General features: G+C 56.0%; 2 protein-coding genes and 1 non-coding gene across 3 annotated transcripts; 1 reads left to right on the top strand and 2 right to left on the bottom strand.

Annotated features, from left to right (window-relative positions):
* Positions 1-676: 676 nt before the first annotated feature.
* ABI3 (ABI family member 3) lies at positions 677-7196 on the bottom strand. The gene is made up of 9 exons (XM_063179113.1): positions 7068-7196; positions 5398-5565; positions 4655-4831; positions 3793-3878; positions 2279-2374; positions 1711-1810; positions 1511-1595; positions 1306-1449; positions 677-808 (listed from the first exon to the last, which is right to left on the bottom strand). Exons 1-8 carry the CDS (start codon positions 7182-7184, stop codon positions 1310-1312), a joined length of 969 nt encoding a protein of 322 aa, XP_063035183.1. The 5' UTR covers positions 7185-7196; the 3' UTR covers positions 677-808; positions 1306-1309.
* A 1874-nt stretch (positions 7197-9070) lies between these two features.
* On the top strand, positions 9071-11902 carry GNGT2 (G protein subunit gamma transducin 2). Its single transcript, XM_063178782.1, has 2 exons — positions 9071-9445; positions 10999-11902. Exons 1-2 carry the CDS (start codon positions 9362-9364, stop codon positions 11122-11124), a joined length of 210 nt encoding a protein of 69 aa, XP_063034852.1. The 5' UTR covers positions 9071-9361; the 3' UTR covers positions 11125-11902.
* Positions 11903-13648: 1746 nt separating this feature from the next.
* On the bottom strand, positions 13649-13720 carry TRNAQ-UUG (transfer RNA glutamine (anticodon UUG)). Its single transcript has one exon. It is a non-coding gene; the product is annotated as a tRNA-Gln (tRNA).
* Between the last annotated feature and the right edge of the window lie 8587 nt (positions 13721-22307).

The raw sequence follows: 22307 nt of genomic DNA, 5'->3' as shown, positions 1-22307 counted from the left end.
GGAGCCTGGCTGGGACACAGCTCTGAGCTGCACCGAGGGGGCTCCTGCTCTGGATCCTGCTCTGGATCCCAATCCTCGGGCCCTGGAGGTTGGGGGATGGCGCTGGAGCGGCAGGGTGGGCAGGGCACGGACAGGACACAGACAGGGGATGCTCTGGGGTGGAATTTTGGGGCTGGAGCATCCCTGGAGCAGCAGGGTGGGGTTGGGGATGAGCAGAGGATGGACAGGGGATGCTCTGGGGTGGGGTTTTGGGGCTGGAGCATCCCTGGAGCAGCAGGGTGGGACAGGGGATGGGCAGGGGATGAACAGGGGACGCTCTGGGATGGGGTTTTGGGGCTGGAGCAGCAGGGTGGGGTTGGGGATGAGCAGAGGATGGACAGGGGATGCTTTGGGGTGGAATTTTGGGGCTGGAGCATCCCTGGAGCCCACGGGGACAGCGAGCTCTGCTCTGTGCCCAGAGTTCTGTTCTGGGTTGGCATCCAGGGTTGGGATCCAGAGTTGGGATCCAGGGTTGGGATCCAGGGTTGGGATGTAGGGCTGGGATCCAGCACAGGGATCCAGGGCTGGGATCCAGCACAGGGATCCAGGGTTGGGATGTAGGGCTGGGATCCAGGGCTGGGATCCAGGGTTGGGATGTGAGGCTGGGATCCAGCACAGTGATCCAGGGTTGGGATCCAGGGCTGGGATCCAGGGCTGGGATGCAGCCCGGGGATCCAGGGCTGCCCCCAGGATCAGCTCCCTCCCTGCCGCGTTCCCAGCTCGGTGTCCTCGGTGTCCTCCTGCCGCGGGTCGGGGAGCGGGGACACCTCTGTGGGATGGGGACACGGACATGGAGCCACCTCTGGGGACAGGGACAGGGACATGGAGCCACCGCTGTGGGATGGGGACACGGACATGGAGCCACCTCTGGGGACAGGGACACGGACATGGAGCCACCGCTGTGGGATGGGGACACGCACACACGGAGCCACTGCAGGGCTCAGGAGTGGCTGTGGCACCGCTGGGCATGGCAGGGGCTGGGCCAGGGGGGACCCAGGGGCTTTGGGACCCTCTGTGTCTTTCTACAGCGGTTTGGGACCCCCTGTACCCTTCTTTGGGGGTTTGGGACCCTTGTACCCCTCCCCAGGGGTTTGGGACCCTCTGTACCCTTCTTCAAGGATTTGGGACCCTCTATAAGGGTTTTGGGACCCCTGTGCCCCTCTCCAAGGACTTAGGACCCCTGTACCCCTCCCCAGGGGGTTGGGACCCTCTATAAGGGTTTTGGGACCCCTGTACCCCTCCCCAGGGGTTTGGGCCCCCCTGTACCTTCCTACAGGCGGCTCTGCGGGGCCCACGGGGGCTCCTCTGGGTCCGGTGGCGGCGGCAGGGCCGGGTCCCCAGGGTCAGGCTCGGCCGGGGGCGGCGGTGGCAGCTCGAGGTCGTCGGGGGCTGCGAGAGCCCAGAAGGGGTGAGGGGCTCGGGAGGGACGGGGACGGGGCACACGCTGCCCCCCGAGCCCCCGTCACCCCCCCGGGCACCGGGCACTCACCTGGGGGAGGGGGCAGCAGGTGCCCAGGGAGGGGCGGCGGAGGGGGGATGGCAGCGCCAGGCGGGGGGTGGCACAGGAGGGGACGGTGCCATCGAGGGTGGCACAGGAAGGGACGGTGCCATTGGGGGTGGTCCTGGAGGGGACGGTGCCATCGGGGGTGGCACAGGAAGGGACGGTGCCATCGGGGGTTGCCCTGGTGGGGATGGTGCCATCGGGGGTGGCCCCGGCAGTGGTGGCGGGGCAGGAATTCCGTCCCCAGGAGCTGCCGGAGTCCCGCTGGAGCTGGGGGGGGAAGCAGCAGGGTCAGGGTGGGGGTCCCTGTGTCCCCACCCTGAGCACAGGCACTGACCCGTGCCAGGACAAGGTGGCGCCGTGTGGCACCTGCAGCTGGGCAAACCCTTCCCCATCCCCTGCCCCATTGCCTCCCACCCCGTGCCCCATTTGCTATCTTTCCCGTAATTTCTATAATTCCCACAATTTCCCATCATAATTTCCCATCATGATTTCCCATCATAATTTCCCATTATTTCCCATTGTTTCCCATAATTTCCCATTATTTTCCATCATTTCCACTGTTCCCCCTGTCCCTAAAGGACATCCTTGCCCTGTCAGGGCAGCAAATCCCCCAAACCCCCGTTTTTCCCCCAAACCCCGTTTTTCCCCCAAACCCCCGTTTTTCCCCCCAACCCTGTTTTTCCCCCAAACCCCCATTTTTCCCCCAAACCCCGAGCACGGGAGCCGCCCCGGTACCTGGGGGGCAGCGGGGAGGAGCCGCAGGAGCCGCTCGGGAGCTTCCCCGCGGGAACCACGGGCGGCTGCACCGGCTCGGGGACACGGCTGCTCCTCCTGAGGGGGTCACTGGGGTCAGTGGGATTGATGGGATGGGATCGATAGGATCAGTGGGATGGGGTCAGTGGGGTCAGTGGGGTCAATGGGATCAATGGGATCAATGGGATTGATGGGATGGGATCGATAGGATCAGTGGGATGGGGTCAGTGGGGTCAATGGGATCAATGGGATCAGTGGGATCAATGGGATTGATGGGATGGGATCAATAGGATCAGTGGGGTCAGTGGGGTCAGTGGGTTGGGATCAATGGGATCATTGGGATCAATGGGATCAGTGGAATGGGATGGGATGGGATGGGATCAGTGGGATAGAATCAATGGGATCCATGGGATTGATGGGATGGGATCAATGGGACCATGGGGACCCATGGGATCAATAGGATGGGATCAGTGGGTTGGAATGGGATCAATGGGACAAGATGGGACAGGACGGGTTGGGATCAGTGGGATGGGATCAATGGGATCCATGGGATTAATGGGATGGGATGGGATCGGTGGGATGGGATCAATGGGATCAATGAGATCCATAGGATCAATGGGTTGGGATCAGTGGGTTGGAATGGGATCAATGGGATGGGTTGGGATTGATGGGATGAGATCAATGGGATGGGATCAATGGAATCTATGGGATCAAGGGGATTGATGGGATGGGATGGGATGGGACGGGATGGGATGGGATGGGATGGGATGGGATGGGATGGGATCAATGGGATGGGATCAATGGGATGGGATGGGATGGGATGGGATCAATGGGATGGGATCAATGGGATGGGATGGGATGGGATGGGATGGATGGGATGGGATGGGATGGGATGGGATGGGATGGGATGGGATGGGATGGGATGGGATCAATGGGATGGGATGGGATCGGATGGGATGGGATGGGATGGGATGGGATGGGATGGATGGGATGGGATGGATGGGATGGGATCAATGGGATGGGATCAATGGGATGGGATGGGATGGGATGGGATGGATGGGATGGGATGGGATGAGATGGGATGGATGGGATGGGATGGGATGGGATGGGATGGGATGGGATGGGATGGGATGGGATGGGATGGGATGGGATGGGATGGATGGGATGGGATGGGATGGGATGGGATGGGATGGGATGGGATGGGATGGGATCAATGGGATGGGATGGGATGAGATGGGATGGATGGGATCAATGGGATGGGATGGGATGGGATGGGATGGGATGGGATGGGATGGGATGGGATGGGATGGGATGGGATGGGATCAATGGGATGGGATGGGATGGATGGGATGGGATGGATGGGATGGGATCAATGGGATGGGATGGGATGGGATGGGATGGATGGGATGGGATGGGATGGGATGAGATGGGATGGATGGGATGGGATCCACACCACATGCCACCACTCCCTGGTGACCCAGCAGTCCCAGTCTCACCCCAGTGTCCCCGCAGCCTGGGCCGAGGAGGATTTGGTGCTTTTGCGAGCCAGGGTGCCGGTGCGGGACAGCTGCGTGCTGGTGTCCTGCGGCACGGGACACGGGGACACACGGACACGGGACACACGGACATGGGGACACATGAACACGGGGACACACGGGGACAGGGACACATGAACACGGGGACACACGGGGACATGGGGACACACGGACACAGGGACACACGGACACAGGGACACACGGACACACGTGGGTGCCATCCCTGCCCCAGCAAGAGGCACCGGGGCCCGCAGGAGGCACCGGGGCGGCCCCGAGGCGGCAGCGGCACCGTGGGAACCGCGGCAGCGCCCGCCCCGAGGCCTCCGCGGGGTTTCCGGTGTGGGGGAGGATCCGTGGGGCTCAGAGGCCTCTGAACCCTTTTGTGGGCACCTTTCAGAGCTGGCAAAGGCTCCACGGGGCTCTGAGGCTCCCAAACCCCTCCTGTGGGGTTTCCAGAGCTGGGAAAGGCTCCATGGGGCTCTGGGGCTCCCAAACCCTTCCTGTGGGGGATTTCTGCAGTGGGGAGGGTCCATGGGGCTCCCAAACCCCTCCTGTGGGGATTTCTGCAGTGGGGAGGGTCCATGGGGCTCCCAAACCCCTCCTGTGGGGGTTTCTGCAGTGGGGCAGGGTCCATGGGGCTCCCAAACCCCTCCTGTGGGGTTTGCAGAGCTGCCGAAGCCTCTGTGAGGTGCCAGGCCCCCAAAGCTGAGCGGGCACGGACAGACCCCATTTCTCCATGGAGGAGGGGTCAGAGCCACCCGTGCCCCCCTCAGGGGACACTGGGGACACCAGGGACCGAGGAACGCCACCCAAGGGCGCCCACCTTGACCCCGTGGCCCACGCCGTCCAGCGCGCTGAAGTTGAGGGGTCTCCGGTAGTAGGGCTCCGGCACGGGGGGCTCCGGCGGGGGCAGAACCTTCTGGAAGCTCAGGCACCTCCTGGCGACGGTCAGGGCGCCGATCTCGCGCCGCGACACCTTCTCCTTGTGGATGTCCACGCTCTGCCGAGGCGACGCTGTCCCCAGAGTGCCAGCCCGGGCTCGCCCCCCAGCCCCGGGTGCCACGGGGCCCTCGGCAGCGTCACCAAGCTCAGAGTGCCCACAGGACCCCTCAGCAGCGTCCCCAAGCAGTGTCCCCAAGTTTTAGGTGTCCACAGGGCCCCGCAGCAGTGTCCCCAAGCCCTGGGTGCCCATTGGGACCCCTCAGCAGTGTCCCCAAGTTTTAGGTGGCCACAGGGCCCCGCAGCAGTGTCCCCAAGCCCTGGGTGCCCACAGGGCCCTGCAGCAGTGTCCCCAAGCCCTGGGTGCCCATTGGGGTCCCTCAGCAGCGTCCCCAGGCTCTCTGTCCCCAAACTCCAGGAGCCCACAGGACCCCTCAGCAGCGTCCCCAAGCTCAGGGCGCCCACTGGGAGATTTGGGGACACTTTGGGCCGGGCGGGTGTGACAGGGAAAGCCCCGAGGCCGTTCCTGGGGCTGGCCCCGCATTCCCAGCGCTCGGGGGGCTCTGCAGCCCCTCGGAGCCGCCCACAGCCCCCGTGCCCAGCCCTGCCCGGTGCCCTCGGTCCCACCTGTGCCACGCAGGCGACATCGGCCTCCAGCTGGCGCAGCTGGGCCGCCTGCAGGTCCATGAGGCGCAGGAAGGCGCGGGCCAGGCTGCCGACCTGGTAGGTGACGCTGGCCAGGGACTGCGTGCTCAGCGCCATCGTCTCCTGCAGCGCCCGCCGCTTGTCGCCGGCCTGCGGGGACACGGCCCGGGGCCGTGGGACGAGGAATCACCGCCGAACCCCGGGGATGGACACAGCCCGGGGCCGTGGGACGAGGAATCACCGCCGAGCCCCGAGTGGGGACACAGCCCGGGGCCGTGGGACGAGGAATCACCGCCGAACCCCGGGGATGGACACAGCCCGGGGCCGTGGGACGAGCGCTCGCCGCCGAAGCCCGAGGGGTTTCCTTCTGCTTTCCAAATGCCTCAACTTCCCCCGGGCCCGGCGGCGGGGGATGCGGGGATTGCCCGGGATCCCACCGGGAATGAGGGCCGGGATTGCACCGGGAATGAGGGCCCGGGGTCCCACCGGGAATGAGGGCCCGGGGTCCCACCGGGAATGAGGGCCCGGGGTCCCACCGGGAATGAGGGCCCGGGATCCCACCGGGAATGAGGGCCCGGGGTCCCACCGGGAATGAGGGCCCGGGATCCCACCGGGAATGAGGGCCCGGGGTCCCACCGGGAATGAGGGCCCGGGGTCCCACCGGGAATGAGGGCCCGGGATTTCCCGGGATTTCACCGGGGTTCCACCGGGAATGAGGGCCCGGGGGCTCCAGGGGTCCCCGAGTGCCCGGCTGAGCCTCGGGCCAGCCCTGGGGAGGGGGCAGCCAGAGAGAGAGGCTGCGTGTGGCACGGCCGGGGCGGCAGCGGCAGTGCCAGGGCTCTGAGCCGTGCTGAGCCGTGCTGAGCCGTGCCGGGGCTCTGAACCGTGCCGGGGTTTGCTCTCAGCCGTGCCGGGGCTCAGCTCCCGAAATAGCTCCGCTCATTTCCCCTCGGTTCTGCCCCGCCGCCTCGGGGCCGGCAGGAGCCACGGCCCGGCCCGGTGGGCACACGGGGAGCCCTGCCCGGCTGCGAGGGACAAAATGGGCATTTTCCTCCTGATTTCATCTCCTAAAATCCTGTTCCGGTCCTCGGTGAGCCAGGCAGGGTGAGGAGGACGAGGAGGGCAAGGAGGATGGGGATGAGGATGGGGACGGGGATGGGGAGGAGGAGGAGGAGAAGGAGAAGAAGGAGGATGAGGATGAAGAGGACAAGGAGGACGAGGAGAAGGAGGATGAGGAGGATGAGGACAAGGGGAATGGGGATGGGGATGGGGATGGGGATGGGGATGGGGATGAGGATGGGAAGGATGAGGATGAGAATGGGGATGGGGTGAGGATGAGGATGAGCACACCAGCACAGCTTCACACTCGCCCTGCACGCACAGGCCCCGCCAGGTGCCCCCTCCCAGCCCCTGTGCCCCCCACCCGTCCCCAGCCCCCTCCCAGGGCTTCTCCAGCCTTGCCAACCCCCCAGAGAATCCCCCTGCACCCCAAACCCGCCGGGCGCTGCCGGGGGGGGCACAGGAGCAGCCGGGGCACCCAGCGGAGAGCGGCGGGACCGGAGCCAGGGGATGCTCGGGGCAGCCGGGCCCCGCTCCAGCACCGCCCCCGGCCCGGCCCGGCCCAGCACGGCCCGGCTCGGCCCGGCCCTCACCTGCAGGTAGTTGCTGTGGCAGTACTCGGCCACCCTGAGCAGGTTCCCGTGCTGCTCCCGCAGCCGCTCCCGGCCCGCGGGGATCTCGCTCAGCCGCAGCCGCTCCAGCTCCGACATCGCCCCGGTCCCGGCCCGGCCCCGGCCCGGCCCCACTTCCTCCCGGGCGCGATTTGAAGGCGCTGCCGGTGCTGACGCAGGGCCCGCGGGCGCCGCCGTGTCCCCGTTCCCCCCCGGGACACCCCGCCCTGCCCGGGACAGCACGGGAGGGCGGCGGGGAGGATGGGAAGGGTGTGAGGCACGGGAACCGGCATGGAGCGCCGGGAGGGAGCCCACGGGGATCCCGAACCCAAAAGGATGCGGACCCCTAAAGGATCCCGACCCCAGGAGGATCTCGACCCCAAAGGGACCCTGACCCCAAAGGATCCAGGCTCCAGAAGGATCCAGACTCCAGAAGGATGCAGATCCCAGAACGATGCAGACCCCAGAGGCATCCAGAGCCCAAAAGGATGTAGATCCCAAAAGGATCCCGACCCTGAAAGGATCTTGACCCAAGAAGGATCCTGACCCTAAAAGGATCCAGACCCCAGAAGGACCCCGACCCTACAATCACCCTGACCCCCATCTGTGCCACTGGTGAGCCCCGGTGAGCCCCACGGTGCCCGGTGAGCCCCAGTGGGCCCCGGTGAGCCTCAGTGAGCCCCGGTGGGCCCCGGTGAGCCCCTGTCAGGGCACAGCGCGTCCTTGGCCGGGCGCGTTCCCATCCCCGCAGGAAATTGGCGCTCGGGAAGCCCCGGCGGCCCCGGCTCCGCTCCCGCCCCGCCCCAGGTGCTGCCCCGGCGCCTCCCGGGCTCCGGCCCAGCCCCGGCCCGGCCCTTCCTGAGCCCATCCCGGGGGAAGTGATGGATTTCCTGCGATCCCGCTCCGATCCCGCTCCGAGCGGCACCGGCGGCTCCCGGCCCGAACCCCGAACAAACCGGGGGGAACCGCCGGGACCCCCGGGGTCAGTGCGGGGTTAATGCCGGGGTCATTCCCGGGGTCATTCCCGGGGTCAGTGCCTGGGTCATTCCCGGGGTCATTCCTGGGGTGAGCCCTGGGGTCACTCCTCTGGTCAGTGCCTGGGTCACTCCTGGGGTCACTCTCAGTGGTCACTCCTGGGGTCACTCCCAGGGTCACTCCTGGGATCGTTCCCAGGGGTCACTCCCGGGGGTCATTCCAAGGGTCATTCCCAGAGGTCACTCTCAGTGGTCACTCCAAAGGTCACTCCCAGAGGTCACTCCTGGGGTCATTCCCAGGGATCACCCCGTGGTCACTCCCGTGGTCACTCCCGTGGTCACTCCCGTGGTCACTCCCACGGTCACTCCAGTGGTCGGTCATTCTCAGTGGTCACTCCTGGGGTCACTCCCAGGGTCACTCCCGTGGTCAATCCCGGGGTCACTCCCAGGGTCACTCCCGTGGTCAATCCCGGGGTCACTCCCGTGGTCACTCCCGTGGTCACTCCCGTGGTCACTCCCAGGGTCACTCCCAGGGTCACTCCCGTGATCACTCCCAGGGTCACTCCCAGGGTCACTCCCGTGGTCACTCCCGCCTCTCGGGCAGCCCTCGGCCACTCCGCGGGCAGTCCCGGGGGTCTCCCCGTCTGTCCCGGCCGGACCCCCGGCCCCGCTGCCCCCCCGGCCCGATGATCAGGCCGGGCTTTGTGGGCCGGGCCGGGCTTTGGGGCTAATTCCCAACACCTGACCGGCTTAGGCCGCTGAGTCCATTATCAGCTTAGCGGCAAAGACATCTGCTGCCGGTACCCGGAACGGCAGAGCAGCGGCTCCTGTGCTCCCCTGTCTGTCTGTCTGTCTGTCTGTCCTGTCCCCTCCCGTCCCGTCCCTCCATGGGGCTCTGAGCGGCCCCGGCGCGCACAGGGGCGGCCCCCGGCCCCCAGGTGAGTTCCTCTGCCCCTCCAGGCCCATTTGGGCACCAGGAATTGCCCCCTCCTGGGTTTGGGGGCTCCGGGGCTGGCGGTGACCCCAGGGATGGAGAGGAGCACGGGGCGTGGGTCCCATGGGGGGTTTTTTTTTGGGAAGAAGAGTTGGGTTTTCCCAAATTCCACGATCCCAAAACTTCCAGGGGAGTGCAAACAATGAAGGAACCGTGCTGTAAAAAGCCGGAGGAAAGGAAAGCTGCAATGTGTTTAATTCCTCAGGAAGGTTGGGAAGTGTGCCAGGCGCTGCTCAGGGACACTGGGGGGACACAGCCCCCCTCAGCAATAACCCCAATAACCGGCTGTGCCCCAGTTCCAGGGCACCATGGCCCAGGACATGACCGAGAAGGAGCTGCTCAAGATGGAGCTGGACCAGCTGAAGAAGGAGGTGAAGAACGAGAGGCAGATGGTGAGTGCCTCACTGCGGCCAGGGCAGGACGGCCGTCCCTGGGGGAGGGAGAGAACCCCAGGCACTGAAATCCACCCACGCTGGCCCTAAAACGCCGATCCTGCCCCTAAAGCCAGGCAGGAGCACTCACACACTGCCCCTAAAGCTCTGGGATAACCTGAGACACTCCGGGGCTTATTTGGGATGCTCTGGCACAACCCAGGGGTGGTTTTGGGGTTTCTGGGACACCCCAGGGGTGGTTTAGGGATGACCCAGGGGCGGTTTAGGGGTGCCCCACCCCAGGTCCATGTCCTGCTCCCCCGCCCCAGCCCCAGGCTGGCCCCAGTGCAGATCCCCTGGTGTGCATCCCCCCGGTTGGGTCCCCCAGGGCAGATCCCCAGGGTTGGATCCTGGCTGGGCATCCCCCAGTGCAGATTCCCCAGTGTGGATCCCCTGGGGTTGGATCCCCAGGGTTACACACCCAGTTTGGATCTCCCAGTTCAGATCCCCGGGGTTGGATCCCCCGTTCAGATCCCCAGTCCAGATCCCCAGTTCAGATCCTCAGTTCAGATCCCCGGGGTTGGATCTCCGGTTCAGATCCCTGTTTCTGTTTCCCCAGTTCAAATCCCCAGGGTTGGATCCCCCGTTCAGATCCCAGGTGCAGAGCACCCGGTGCAGATCCCTGGTTTAGATCCCCTGGTGCAGATCCTCCTGTTCAGATCCCTGGTTCAGATTCCTGGTGTGCATCCCCCGGTTCGGATCCCCGGTTCAGATCCCCAGGGTTGGATCCCCCTGTTCAGATCCCCAGTCCAGATCCCCAGTTCAGATCCCCGGTTCTGATCCCCAGTTCAAATCCCCAGGGTTGGATCTCCCAGTTCAGATCCCCAGTTCAGATCCCTGGTTCCAATCCCCAGTTCAGATCCCAGGTTTGGATCCCCCAGTTCAGATCCCCAGTTCAGATCCCCAGTCCAGATCCCCGGTTCAGATCCCTGGTGCAGATCCCCAGTTCAGATCCCCGGTTCAGATCCCCAGTTCAGATCCCCGGTTCAGATCCCCGGTGTGCATCCCCCGGTTCAGATCCCCAGTGCAGATCCCTGGGTTTGGATCCCCAGTTCAGATCCCCGGTTCAGATCCCGGTGTGCATCCCCGGTCCAGCTCCCCTGTTCGGATCCCCGGGTTTGGATCTCCCAGTCCAGATCCCCGGTTCAGATCCCCCAGTTCAGATCCCCGGTTCAGATCCCCAGTGGAGATCCCCAGGGTTGGATCCCCAGTCCAGATCCCCAGTTCAGATCCCCGGTTCAGATCCCCGGTGTGCATCCCCCGGTTCAGATCCCCAGTCCAGATCCCCGGTTCAGATTCCCGGTTCAGATCTCCAGTTCAGATCCCTGGTTCAGATCCCCGTGTGCATCCCCCGGTTCAGATCCCCGGGTTTGGATCCCCAGTTCAGATCCCCGGTTCAGATCCCCGGTGTGCATCCCGCGGTCCAGCTCCCCTGTTCGTATCCCCGGGTCGGATCCCCCCGGTTCGGATCCCGGTTCCGTTGCCCCCGCACTGTCATTATGTGCCCCGGGCAGGTGTCCAAGACGGGCAAGGAGATCAAGGAGTACATCGAGTCCATGGCGGGCGAGGACCCGCTGCTCAAGGGCGTGCCCGAGGACAAGAACCCCTTCAAGGAGAAGGGCGGCTGCACCATCAGCTGACCGGCACCGCCGGTTCCTCCCGCTTCCCCCTAGTCTGACCTCGGGCAGCACCGAACCGACCCTAGCGCCAAGAAACGGGACAAAAAGGAGAAATTTTAACAAGGGAAAAAAACCACCCAAACCCCACCCCCGCTGCCGCCGGGGCGCCGCGGCTGAGCTTCGGGTTCCCACGAGCAAAAAAAAGCGAAACTTCTGCATTTTCAGCAGCCTGAGCGAGAGGGGGATGGGGGGGAGAGAGAGCCCCGAGCCCGGATTTGTCCTTTATCCCAAAATCCCGGAGCTCCCTTCCATAGCAATTCCGGCTGGGATGGGCTGGGGAGGATGGAGATGGCACCAGCACCTCCTCCAGGTCTCTGCCCCTGTGGAAAACCTCTGGAAAATCGGCTCGGTGTCACCCGGAGCCATCCCCGAGCGCTCCTGCTGCTCCCTTTTGGGTTTTTTTGGGGTAAATTTAATCCCTGCTTGACAGGAAAACCCCGAGGCACAGCCAGCTCCTGAGTTCAGCGGGGTGGGTTTGGCTGTTTGGAGCTGTTTTGCTCTTTTAAAAATCCAATCCAGGATTTGTTTCTATTTAATCTCGGGGAAAACTCTCCCAAAGCTGCCCCAATGCCACCGACCCCAAAAGGGAGGCAGCAATAATTTGAATTTTGGAGTCCCTCGGGGTGATGTCTCCAGCCATGTCCCACTCCTCCTCTCCTCCCAGCCTGGTTAAATCCCAAGGAAATCCCTCTGGATCCCATCTGGAGCATTTTTCTACCCCCAAAATCCCAAGGAAATCCCTCTGGATCCATCTGGAGCATTTTTCTACCCCTAAATCCAAGGAAATCTCTCTGGATCCCACCTGGAGCATTTTCCTGCCCCCGGATCCCTGCTCAGCCTCACCACGGGGGCAAAGGCGCTCCAGACGCCCTAAAAACGGGAGGAGAAGACGGAAAAATGTGGATTTTCCTCAAGCAGGGAGGCCCCCCTGCAGCCAGAACCCCCTCCCTGCACTCCCTGGCCCCCAAAAACCCCAAAACTCCCCCAAAAACCCCAAAACAGCCCAAAAATCGAGGTGGTTTTGTTCTTTCTCGCAGACGCTCAATAAACCCGCCAGCACCACCACGGCCTCTGCTTCTTGCAGGAAATACTCTCCAAAAAATAGAATTGATGGGCTTTATTTTCACTCTAAAGTGGATTCTTATAATTTATTTTATTTTATTTTATTTTATTTTATTTTATTTATTTTATTTCAGACCTCACAGTCCCAAGAGCCGGTTTGTGACTGACATTATTCTTTTAATGCTCCAATACTCTTTTTTTTTTTGCCTTTAAAACACACGTGCTCAGTGGGGCTGAATCCTGCTTTTTGGTGGGGTTTTTGATGGTTCTGCCGGGATTTTTTTGGATAGAATCCTATTAGGATTTTTTTGGGTGGGATCCTATTTTTTGATGGAGTTGGTTGGTGGGGTTTTTTTGGGGGGTGATGGAGCTGAATGTGAGGTGCTCCATAATTAATTTGGAGATTAAGAAGCAACCCAAAGGTGCTGCTTCTTCTCCTGGCCACAGCTCCATGACAAATCCAGGCTATTTAGGTTAAAAAAATAAAAATAATAGTATATTCTTGGCCTTGAGGCAATCGGCTCCTCCGGGGCCTGAGCTGCCCCTAATCCGGGGCGATAACCGGGCCGCGGCCGGAGGGGATTGACCCGTTAATCGATGTTAAAGGGCTGGGAACGTGCGTCAGAGCCGGCTAAGCGGCCTCTGAGGGGATTCGGGACGATGCCGGCCCCACAGCGCCTCAGGGGGAGCGCCCTGAGGGCTCAAACCCGCCATGAGAGCTCCGCCATGAGGGCGCCGGGAGGCGGAGGGGGAGGCGGGCCAAACTGCGCTCTCAGCCAATAGCAACGCGGGATTGGCAGAGTGACATCCGCTCAGCCAATCAGCGGTGGAGAACGGAGGGCGTGAACCCGCTCCGGGGGGATTGGTGAAGTGGGAGGGGGCTACAAAGGAAGGTTACAGCCAATAAAAATGGAATATTGGGAGAGTGACAGCAGATATAACCAATCAGCGATGGAAAACGGAGAGCACAAAACCCCCTCGGGATGTACGGATTGCGGAAGAAGGAGGCGGTGCAAAGAGCGCTCTCAGCCAGTAAAAATAGGAGTTTATGAGAGTGACAGACCGAACAGCCAATCAGCGTTGGAAAACAGAGACGGCGAGTCTCCCCGGAGGGCTCCCGGCCTCGCCGGTAGAAGGCGGGGCTAAGCGCGGAGCCAGCCAATAGAAATACAGGATTGCCAGAGTGACGTCCTGCTCACCGAATCAGCGGTGGAAAACGGAGAGTGCCCTCCGGCTGCCATCAGCCGCCTTTCTCCCGCGCCTGCGCCGTGAAGCGCGGGAGCCCACGCACAAAATGGAGCGCGGCGAGCTCCGGTGCGGCCCCGGCGCTCTCGGTGCGACCCCCGCAACTCTCACCCTCATTCGGTCCTTTCCTGTCCCCTCCTCGGCCCCGGGGCGGCGGCGGCAGGCAAAAAGAAACACGAGGTCCCACCGAGATTTGAACTCGGATCGCTGGATTCAAAGTCCAGAGTGCTAACCATTACACCATGGGACCGCTGGGTGTAGCGGGAGGCGCCGCGCGCCCTCCCTATCCCTCCGCCCGCGGGAAATAGTCCCGGAGCCGCTGCCCCGGAATTCCGGGAATTCGGGAATTCGGGAATTCCCAAACATCCCCGGCCCTCAGAACCGCCTGGAACCCCGGTACCGCCGCCCTTCCACCCGCTGGGCCAGCCCCCAGCCCCGCCGCTCTGACTTCCGCCTTTACTTTTGTGTTTTTAAACTTATTTTTGGATTTTAAATTTATTTCTGCCTTTATTCCTCTGCGGTTTTCTCCTTACTTCTCCCCCTTTCTTTCTCATTTTTCTCTATTTCCCACTTTATTTATTTTCCACTTATTAATATGTTTTTCCTCTATTCCGCCTTTCTTTCTCTGTTACCCTTTTATTTCTCCTTTTCCCACTCACTTTCCCCTTATCTCCTTATTTTCCTTCTTTTTCCCTTTATTTCTTTTCCCCTCTCCATTTCCCTTTATTTATTTAATTTTCTCTTTTAACTTTTCCCCATTTATTTTTCCACTGCTCCGTGTTCCCCTTAATTTCTCTATTTCCCTTCCATTTTCCTCTTTATATCCCTTTTCCTCCTCTAGTTCCTATTTATTTCCCTATTTATCTTCTATTCCCCCTTTTCTTCTTGCTTCCCCTTATTTTTTCCCTTCTTTTTTCCATTTTTCAGTTTTCTCCTCTATTTTCCTTTATTTCTCTTCCATTTCCCCTCTATTCCCTAATTTCCCCCTTTTATTTGTCCCTTTTCCCTTTATCACCTCCATTAGTTCTCTTTCCCCTCTATTTTTTCTTTATTTTCCCCTCCATTTCTTTTTTTGTAATTTCTCCTTTTATTTTTCTTCATCCCATTTTTCCTTCTTCCCTTTATTTTTCTTCTTCCCCATTTCCCCTTTAATTTTCCCCTTTTCCCATTTCTTTTCCTATTCTCCCTCCGTTTTTTCCTCTATTTTCTCCCTTTTAATTTCAAATTCCCCCTTTATTTTTTCTTCCCTCCTCATTTTTCCCTAATTCCTCAATTTCCCCCTTTTCCCCCTCCCCAATCCCACAAATCCACACAAACACTTGGAAATTTTTTTTTTTGCTTCTTTCTCTGTTTTTGCTCTTTTATTTTTCACAGCGAAACAGTGGAAATAAAGCAATTTATGGCCCAAAAAAAATTAATAAAATAAGGAAAACCCTCCTCCCTGGAAAAAGAGCAGAGCCCACATCCATCCCAAATCCAGGACAAGGGAAGGACGTGGATCAGGAGAGGTTAGAGGGGCAAAAAAAGGTGAAAACAACTCAAAAAGGAGGCAAAACAACATCCCAGAAATCACGATTTTTACCTAAAGAGCCTGAAATTTCCTGGGAAAAGCAGCGCCTTTGGATGCTCCCAAAATTCAGCTCCATCCCCGCTCCCCCCCTGCTGCCATCACCCCCCAAAAAAAAACCCCCAAACCGTTGGAAAAATAGAAAAAAACCCAAATTTTAAATGTGGATTCCCCCAGCCCTGAGGGGAGGCCGGAGGGGTGAGAGGGAAGGAGGAAAAATCCAAGGAAACAAAAAAAAAAAAAAAAAAAAAAAAAGGAAAATTGAGTAATAAAAATAAAAATAAAAATAAAAATAAAAATAAAAATAAAAATAAAAATAAAAATAAAAATAAAATCAGTCACAGCCCGAATCTGGGGCTGGTGAGGTCTGGAGCTTTCAAGGACTCAAAAATCACTTTCCTCAATGGAAAGCAATCCCATAAATCCTATTTTTTTTAATCTTTTTTTTATTTTTAATCCTATATTTTTGTAAAGAACGTTTTCTTTGGAAAAGTGTAAATTTTTTCATTTTTTCTTTTTTTTTTTTTAAACATTTTAAATTTTTTTTTTTTTTAATTTAATTTTCCTTTCCTCCCTAAAACTACGCCCAGGGGAGTCGCCCCTACCTAGAGTCACCTATGGCTAAGAGGTAGATCAAAAATCGGGATTGGGTGGGAATGAGGATTCCTGGGATCGCTCTTGGGATCATCCCCAGGTCCTTCCTGGGATTATTCCCGGGATCATTTTCGGGATTGTTCCTGGATCATTCCTGGATCATTCCCGGGATCATTTTCGGGATTGTCCCTGGATCGTTCCCAGGATTGTTCCTGGATCAATCCCGGGATCATTTTCGGGATTGTTCCTGGATCATTCCTGGGGTTGTTCCAGGATCATTTCTGGAATCATTCCTGGGGTTGTTTGGGATCGTTCCTGGGATTGTTGCCACGGTCATTCCTGGGATCATTTTCGGGATCGTTCCTGGGATTGTTCTCAAGATCATTCCTTGGATCGTTCCTGAGATGGTTCCTGGGATCGTTCCTGGGATCATTCTCGGGGTTGTTCCAGGATTGTTCCTGGGATTGTTCCTGGATCGTTCCCGGGATTGTTCTCAAGATCATTCCTTGGATCATTCCTTAGATTGTTCCTGAGATCGCTCCTGGGATCATTCTCGGGGTTGTTCCAGGATCGTTCCTGGGATTGTTCTCGAGATCGTTCCTTGGATCATTCCTGGGATGGTTCCTGGGATCGTCCCTGGATCGTTCCCAGGGTTGTTCCAGGATCATTCCTGGGTTCATTCTCAAGATCGTTCCTTGGATCATTCCTAGTATAATTCCTGGGATCATGTTCGGGACCATTCCTGGATCATTCCCGGGATTGTTCCTGGGATCATTTTCAGGATCATTCCTGGATTGTTCCCGGGATTGTTCCTGGATCATTCCCGGGATCATTCTCAAGATCATTCCTGAGATCATTCCTGGGGTTGTTTGGGATCGTTCCTGGAATCATTACTGGCATCATTCCCGGGATCATCCCTGGGGTCATTCCTGGGATTGTTCCTGGATAATTTCTGGGATCGTCCCCAGGATTGTTCCTGGATCATTCCTGGGGTTGTTCCAGGATCGTTCCTGGGATCTTTCCTGGGATCAATCCCAGGACCATTCCTGGGATAATTTTCAGGATCATCCCTGGGATCGTTCCCGGGATCATTTTCGGGATCATTCCTGGGATTGTTCCCGAGACCGTTCCTGGGATCATTCCCAGGACCATTTTTGGGATCGTTCCCAGGATCATTCCCAGGATCATTCCTGGGATTGTTCCTGGATCATTTCTGGGATCATTTTCAGGATCAATCCTGGGATTGTTCTTAAGATCATTCCTGGGATCATGTCCGGGATCATTCCCAAGATTATCCCTGAGATCATTCCTGAAATCATTCCCAGGATTGTTCCTGGGATCATTTTCGGGATCATTCCCAGCTCTGCGGGCGCTGCGCGTTCCGGACTCTCGGGATCATCTCCCGCTCCCCTCCCATTTCCTGGAATTTCCCTGATCCCAAACCTGGACTAGAGGGGTCGTGGGCTAAGGCTGAGTTTCCTCCTGCAATTCCATGGAATTCTGGATCCGAGTGAGGCCAGATGTCTGAGGAACTGAAGGGATCCGATCGCAGATTCCTGAGGCTGAATTCCCGCCCTGGTTCCGACTGATCCTGCGGATTTCCCGGCATCAGCCGTGGGAGAGGAGACGTTCCCTGCTTGGGATCAGCTCTTCCCACCCTGAAAATGCCCTGCCCCAAAAATCATCCCATTCCCAGGATCCCAAAAACCATCCCAAATGCTGGGATTACAAAAATTCATTCCACTCCTGGGATCCAAAGCCATCCCAATGGGATGGGATCTCAAAAATTCATTCAATTCCCAGGATCCCAAAACCATCCCAATGCTGGGATCCCAAAAGTTCATTCCACTCCTGGGATCCAAAGCCACCCCAATGGGATGGGATCCCAAAAATTCATCCCATTCCCAGGATCCCAAAAACCATCCCAATGCTGGGATTACAAAACTTCATTCCACTCCTGGGATCCAAAGCCATCCCAATGCTGGGATCCAGGATCCAAGAATCCATCCCAGAAATCCTCCCCACGTTCTGCTGGAGCGCCCCAAAATCCTCGTGCTCCGGGAGAACTTCCCAAAGCCCCTTGGATCCATCAGAGCATTCCCAAAACCCAGCAGAACATCCCAGCCCGGCTCATCCCGTGATTTTTTCTTTTCCCATCTCATTCCACGATTTTGGCTCCTGGGAATTCCTCTCCCACAAAAAAAACCCGGGAATTCCGGCCCGAGGATGAAGAGCCGGGATCCAGCAGGTGCTGGAGGCTTTTCCGGGGGATTCTCGGGAATTCTCCCACCCCGCCGCCCTTCTGGAATGTTCCAGAGCCTTCCCCGTGGCTCCTCCTCGGAACAATCCCAAAATTCCTCCTCCGGTGGGAAGGTCCCTGCGGCTCTGAGGTAGCTCTGGGTGTGTGATCCTAGCTGGAAGCGCTTCCCAAAAAAACAAAAAAAACCAGGAAAAATTCCAGGAGGGAAGAGCCTCGGGATGGTTCCGGAATCTCATCCGCCAGAAAAAGTGGGAAAAATCCAAACAAGCTTTTCCCTGAATTCCGCTTTTCCCGGATTTCTTGGAGCAGGCGGAGGAGTCCTGCGGGGCTGGGAATTTTTCCTCCTTTTCCATTCCAAGCCAGATCCATCTCATTCCTATTTTTCCTGCTGGTTTTTTGGGGAATTTTTCCTCATTTTTCCCTTCCAGTCTGGATCCACCTCATTCCCATTTTCCTGCTGTATTTTTGGGAATTTTTCCTCGTTTTTCCATTCCAAGCTTGATCCGTCTCATTCCCATTTTCCTGCTGTTTTTGAGGAATATTTCCTGTTTTTTCCATTGCAGTCCGCATCCACCTCATTCCCATTTTCCTTTTTGGGGTAATTTTTCCTGGTTTTTTCATTCCAAGCTTGATCCATCTGATTTCTATTTTCCTGCTGGTTTTGGGGAATTTTCCCTCATTTTTCCATTCCAGTCTGGATCCATCTCCTTCCCATTTTCCTCCTGGTTTTTTGGGGATTTTTTCTTGTTTTTTCCATTCCAGTCTGGATCCATCTCATTCCCATTTTCCTGCTTTTCCCAATTTTCCAATTTTTTCCCAGAAAAAAAGCAGGAGATGCTCCGAGGTCTCTTCCTCCCCACGAATCTCTTGGCTATCAATGAAATTTCCTCTGGGAATTCCGACAGCGCCGGGAATGGGAGAAGGGCGGGAAAAGCACCAAAGATTCCCTGAATTTTTGGGATTTTAGAAATCCCAGAGATGGGATTTGGGAATGGCTGTTCCCGGTTTTTAGGGCTGAGATGGGAAATTTTGGGATCTTTGAGGTCGGGATTTGCCGGGAACGGGAATTTCAAGTATTCCAAGCCGCCTTTCCCTGACAAAAATTCCAGAGAAAATCGGGAAAACGCCCCCGAGGGACGGGAGCTGCCGAGCCCAAATCCGGCTCCTTTCACCCCAAATTTTTTTGGGAATAAAAACCCAGAGGGGGATCCCACATTCCCCAATCCCGAATATGCGAGGTGGGAAAGTTGTGGGGTAATGGGATTGGGGGAAACAGCACCAAAATTGGCTCGTTCGGATCATTTTGGGATATTTTTTTGTTGAATGTTTCGTCCAAAAATTGGATTTTCCCGCAGGGACAAAACTATAGGGAAAACGGGATTGTACCAAAAGAAAAAAAAAGGATTTTACCAAGGAAAATTGGGATTTTGTCAAGAAAAAAAATGGATTTCGTCAAGAAAAAAGGGATTTTACCATGAAAAATTGGGATTTCACCCAAAAAAAGGGATTTCACCAGGAACAATCACCCTGCGGAGGTTTTGGAGCAGGCAGAGGTTGGGAATTCTCCTCTGCCTCCTCCCTGTGCGTTTGTAGGGAATAAAAATTGGCTCCCACTTAATGAAGGAATTCATTAATTAATTTCTCTCCCTCCTCCTCCATTTTTTAAAATTATTTTTAATATTTTTAAGCTTTTTTTTTCCTTTTTTCTAAAAATTATTTTTTCCTTTTTTTAAATAAATTTTTATTTTTTAAAATTACTTTTTTCCTTTTTTTTCCTATATTATTTTTTTCCTTTTAAAAATTACTTTTCCTTTCTTAAAATTATTTTCCCCCTTTTTTAAAATCAATTTTTTTCCTTTCGTTAATTAAGAGTAGTTAATTCATTTTCTTTTATTCATTTCTTAATTAATTTTTTTTTTTCCCCTCGGTAAAACGGAGGCAAAAAAAAAAAAATCTCTTTTAAAATAAATTTTTTTGTGGTTTTTGTGTTTTTTACAATTTTTATTTTAAATTTCACAGCACCATAGTGGAGAAGATGGATCGACACCACTCCCCTGGAATTCCGGGAAGGTCGGGACCACCTTGGGATTCAGGGATCTTTAGGAATTTTCTATCAAATATAGAAAAAAATCTCTTTATGGCTTCCGAGAGTGTGAAAATAAAACCAGCACAAAAAACCCCTTTTTTTTACCCCATTTTGCATAGAAAATGATGCCCAGGAGTGGAAAAATTCCCAAAAAATCCGTGGATTTTGCTGGATCTGATTGGGAAAATCCTTTCAGCCAGCGCCGGGTTCAGGTTTGGTTTTTACCCCTCGAAATCCCCGGAAAAAAAATCAAAAATTAAAATTAAAACTAAAATTTTTTATAAAGAAAAAAGATTCAAGTTTTTCCTGCTGGGAAAACCAAATTTGGAATTTTCCCGGATTTTTTTTGGATGCCTGAGAGCTGAAATTCCTCAGCTGGCTGGGAAAAAGGGCACAAAAATTCCATAAAAATTCCATAAAAACATCAAAGCTGAGGAAGCTGCTGCCATCTTTTCCACTAGGTCCAGAATTCCCGGCGTTCTCTCAGGAACTCCCGGATTCTTCCATATTAAAAAAAAAAATTCCAAAAAAAATTTCTCTCTTTTTTTTTTCTCTTTTTCATTAAAAAAATAAAAATCTTCCCCGTTAGCACCTCTTATATAAAATATCAGCGAAAAGCCCCCCACAAAAAAACCCCCAAAAATAAAGTGAAAACAACCCCAAAAAAATCAGAATATTCCATAGCTGAGGTAATCACACCTGAGGTAGCTTTTTTTGAGCTTTTTTGTGGTTTTTTTGTCATTCCCGGGGTTGGTTTTTGTTTTTTTTTTTTGCCCTGGATTGGCAGAATTCCAGGGAATTCCCTCTGCCGCCTTCCCTTCCCTAAATCTGCTTTTCCTGCTGTTCCAGGAGGGGTTTTGGAGGATTTTTCCCCCCAAAATTCCTGCTGGGAAGGGCTGGGCTCCGTGAAATCCACGGCAAAAGCGTCCGGGCCGGTTTTGTCCCAAATTCCCGATTTTTACAACTCATCCCAATTTTCCTCCCGTCACTCCTGGCCCTCAAAATTCACCCCAATTTCAATGATTTTATCCGAAATTCCCATTTTTTTTAAACCTCATTTGGGAACCCTTCCATTCTCCTTTTCCCTTCAAAATTCTTTTTCTTTCCACGTTTTTCACATTCTGCCCCAAATTCCCACTTTTTCACATCCCCGTTTTCCGTCCACCATTCCTGTCCCTCCAAACTCAGCCCAAATTTTCCCTTTTCTCCCAAATTCCCGGTTTTTTTTTCTCTTGGGGTCATTCCCAGCTTTTCCTCCAATTCCACCCCAGTTTTCCTTTCCCGCCCTCCCCTTCCCGTTTTGGGGGAAAACCCTGGAAAACCCCCGATTTTGGGGCTGGAATTCCTGGAGCCCAGCCCTTGGTGGGAATCAGCACCTTCGGACCCTTCCCAAAATATTCCCAAAATCCCAAATCCTTTCCACCCCCCCCAGAGTGCCGGGAATCAGCGCCCGCTGACGTTCCTGAAATCCGCTTTTTCCCCTCTTGGGAACAGGGATTTTCCTGCAGAAACGAGGAATTTGGGCATCTCTTTTTTTTTTCCTTTAAATCAGGAAAAAAACGTTTCAATTTTAGCCCTCGATCTCAAATTTTTTTGGGAATTTTTTTCCACGTTGGAGGGGTTTGGGAACGAGGAGCCCCAGATTTAAGCGGATTCAGAATTCCAAGGAGATTTTCCTGGTTTTGGAGTTCCCCCCAGTCTCTCCTGCACGTAATTCCCAAATTCTGATGGCGCAGATGAGGAATTTTTTTTGGGGGGGGGCAGAGATGTGATTCCCAATGGAATTCCCAATCCTGCTGGGGGATGGAATTCCCAATCCCTGTGGAAATGATTCCCAATCCCTGCGCATTCCCAATCCCTGTGGAAATTATTCCAAATCCCTGTGGAAATGATTCCCAATCCCTGCGGATTCCCAATCCCTGTCTATTCCCAATCCCTGTGGAAATGATTCCCAATCCCTGCCCATTCCCAAGCCCTGCCCATTCCCAATCCCTGCAGATTCCCAATCCCTGTCTATTCCCAATCCCTGCCCATTCCCAATCCCTGCACATTCCTGATCCCCATGGATTCCTGATCTCCGTGGATTCCTGATCCCCGTCCATTCCCGATCCCTGTGGATTCCCGATCCCTGCACATTCCCTGTCTCTCTGCACATCCCCAATCCCTGCGAATTCCCAATCCCTGTCCATTCCCAATCCCCGTGGATTGATTCCCCTTCTCCCTGTGGATTCCCTGTCTCCCTGTCTATTCCCCATCCCTGCCCATTCCCGATCCCCACGGATTCCCGATCCCTATGGATTCTCCCTGTGGATTGATTCCCTGTCTCCCCG

This window comes from Melospiza melodia, chromosome 30 (assembly GCF_035770615.1).
Source record: "Melospiza melodia melodia isolate bMelMel2 chromosome 30, bMelMel2.pri, whole genome shotgun sequence".
Taxonomy (NCBI): Eukaryota; Metazoa; Chordata; class Aves; order Passeriformes; family Passerellidae; genus Melospiza; species Melospiza melodia.
Note: the sequence above shows the minus strand (reverse complement) of the source record. Positions and strands in the feature narration are given on the sequence as shown.

What these genes read in the sequence shown, in the direction of transcription:
- ABI3 (XM_063179113.1), bottom strand. Translation starts at nt 7,184, where the DNA reads ATGTCGGAGCTGGAGCGGCTGCGGCTGAGCGAGATCCCCGCGGGCCGG. An exon ending in GCGTGGGCCACGGGGTCAAG is followed by an intron (nt 3,879 to 4,654) that starts GTGGGCGCCCTT and finishes CCCGTGCCGCAG; the next exon opens with GACACCAGCACGCAGCTGTC. An exon ending in AGGTGAGTGCCCGGTGCCCG is followed by an intron (nt 1,450 to 1,510) that starts GGGGGGTGACGG and finishes CCCGAGCCCCTC; the next exon opens with ACCCCTTCTGGGCTCTCGCA.
- GNGT2 (XM_063178782.1), top strand. Translation starts at nt 9,362, where the DNA reads ATGGCCCAGGACATGACCGAGAAGGAGCTGCTCAAGATGGAGCTGGAC. An exon ending in TGAAGAACGAGAGGCAGATG is followed by an intron (nt 9,446 to 10,998) that starts GTGAGTGCCTCA and finishes TGCCCCGGGCAG; the next exon opens with GTGTCCAAGACGGGCAAGGA.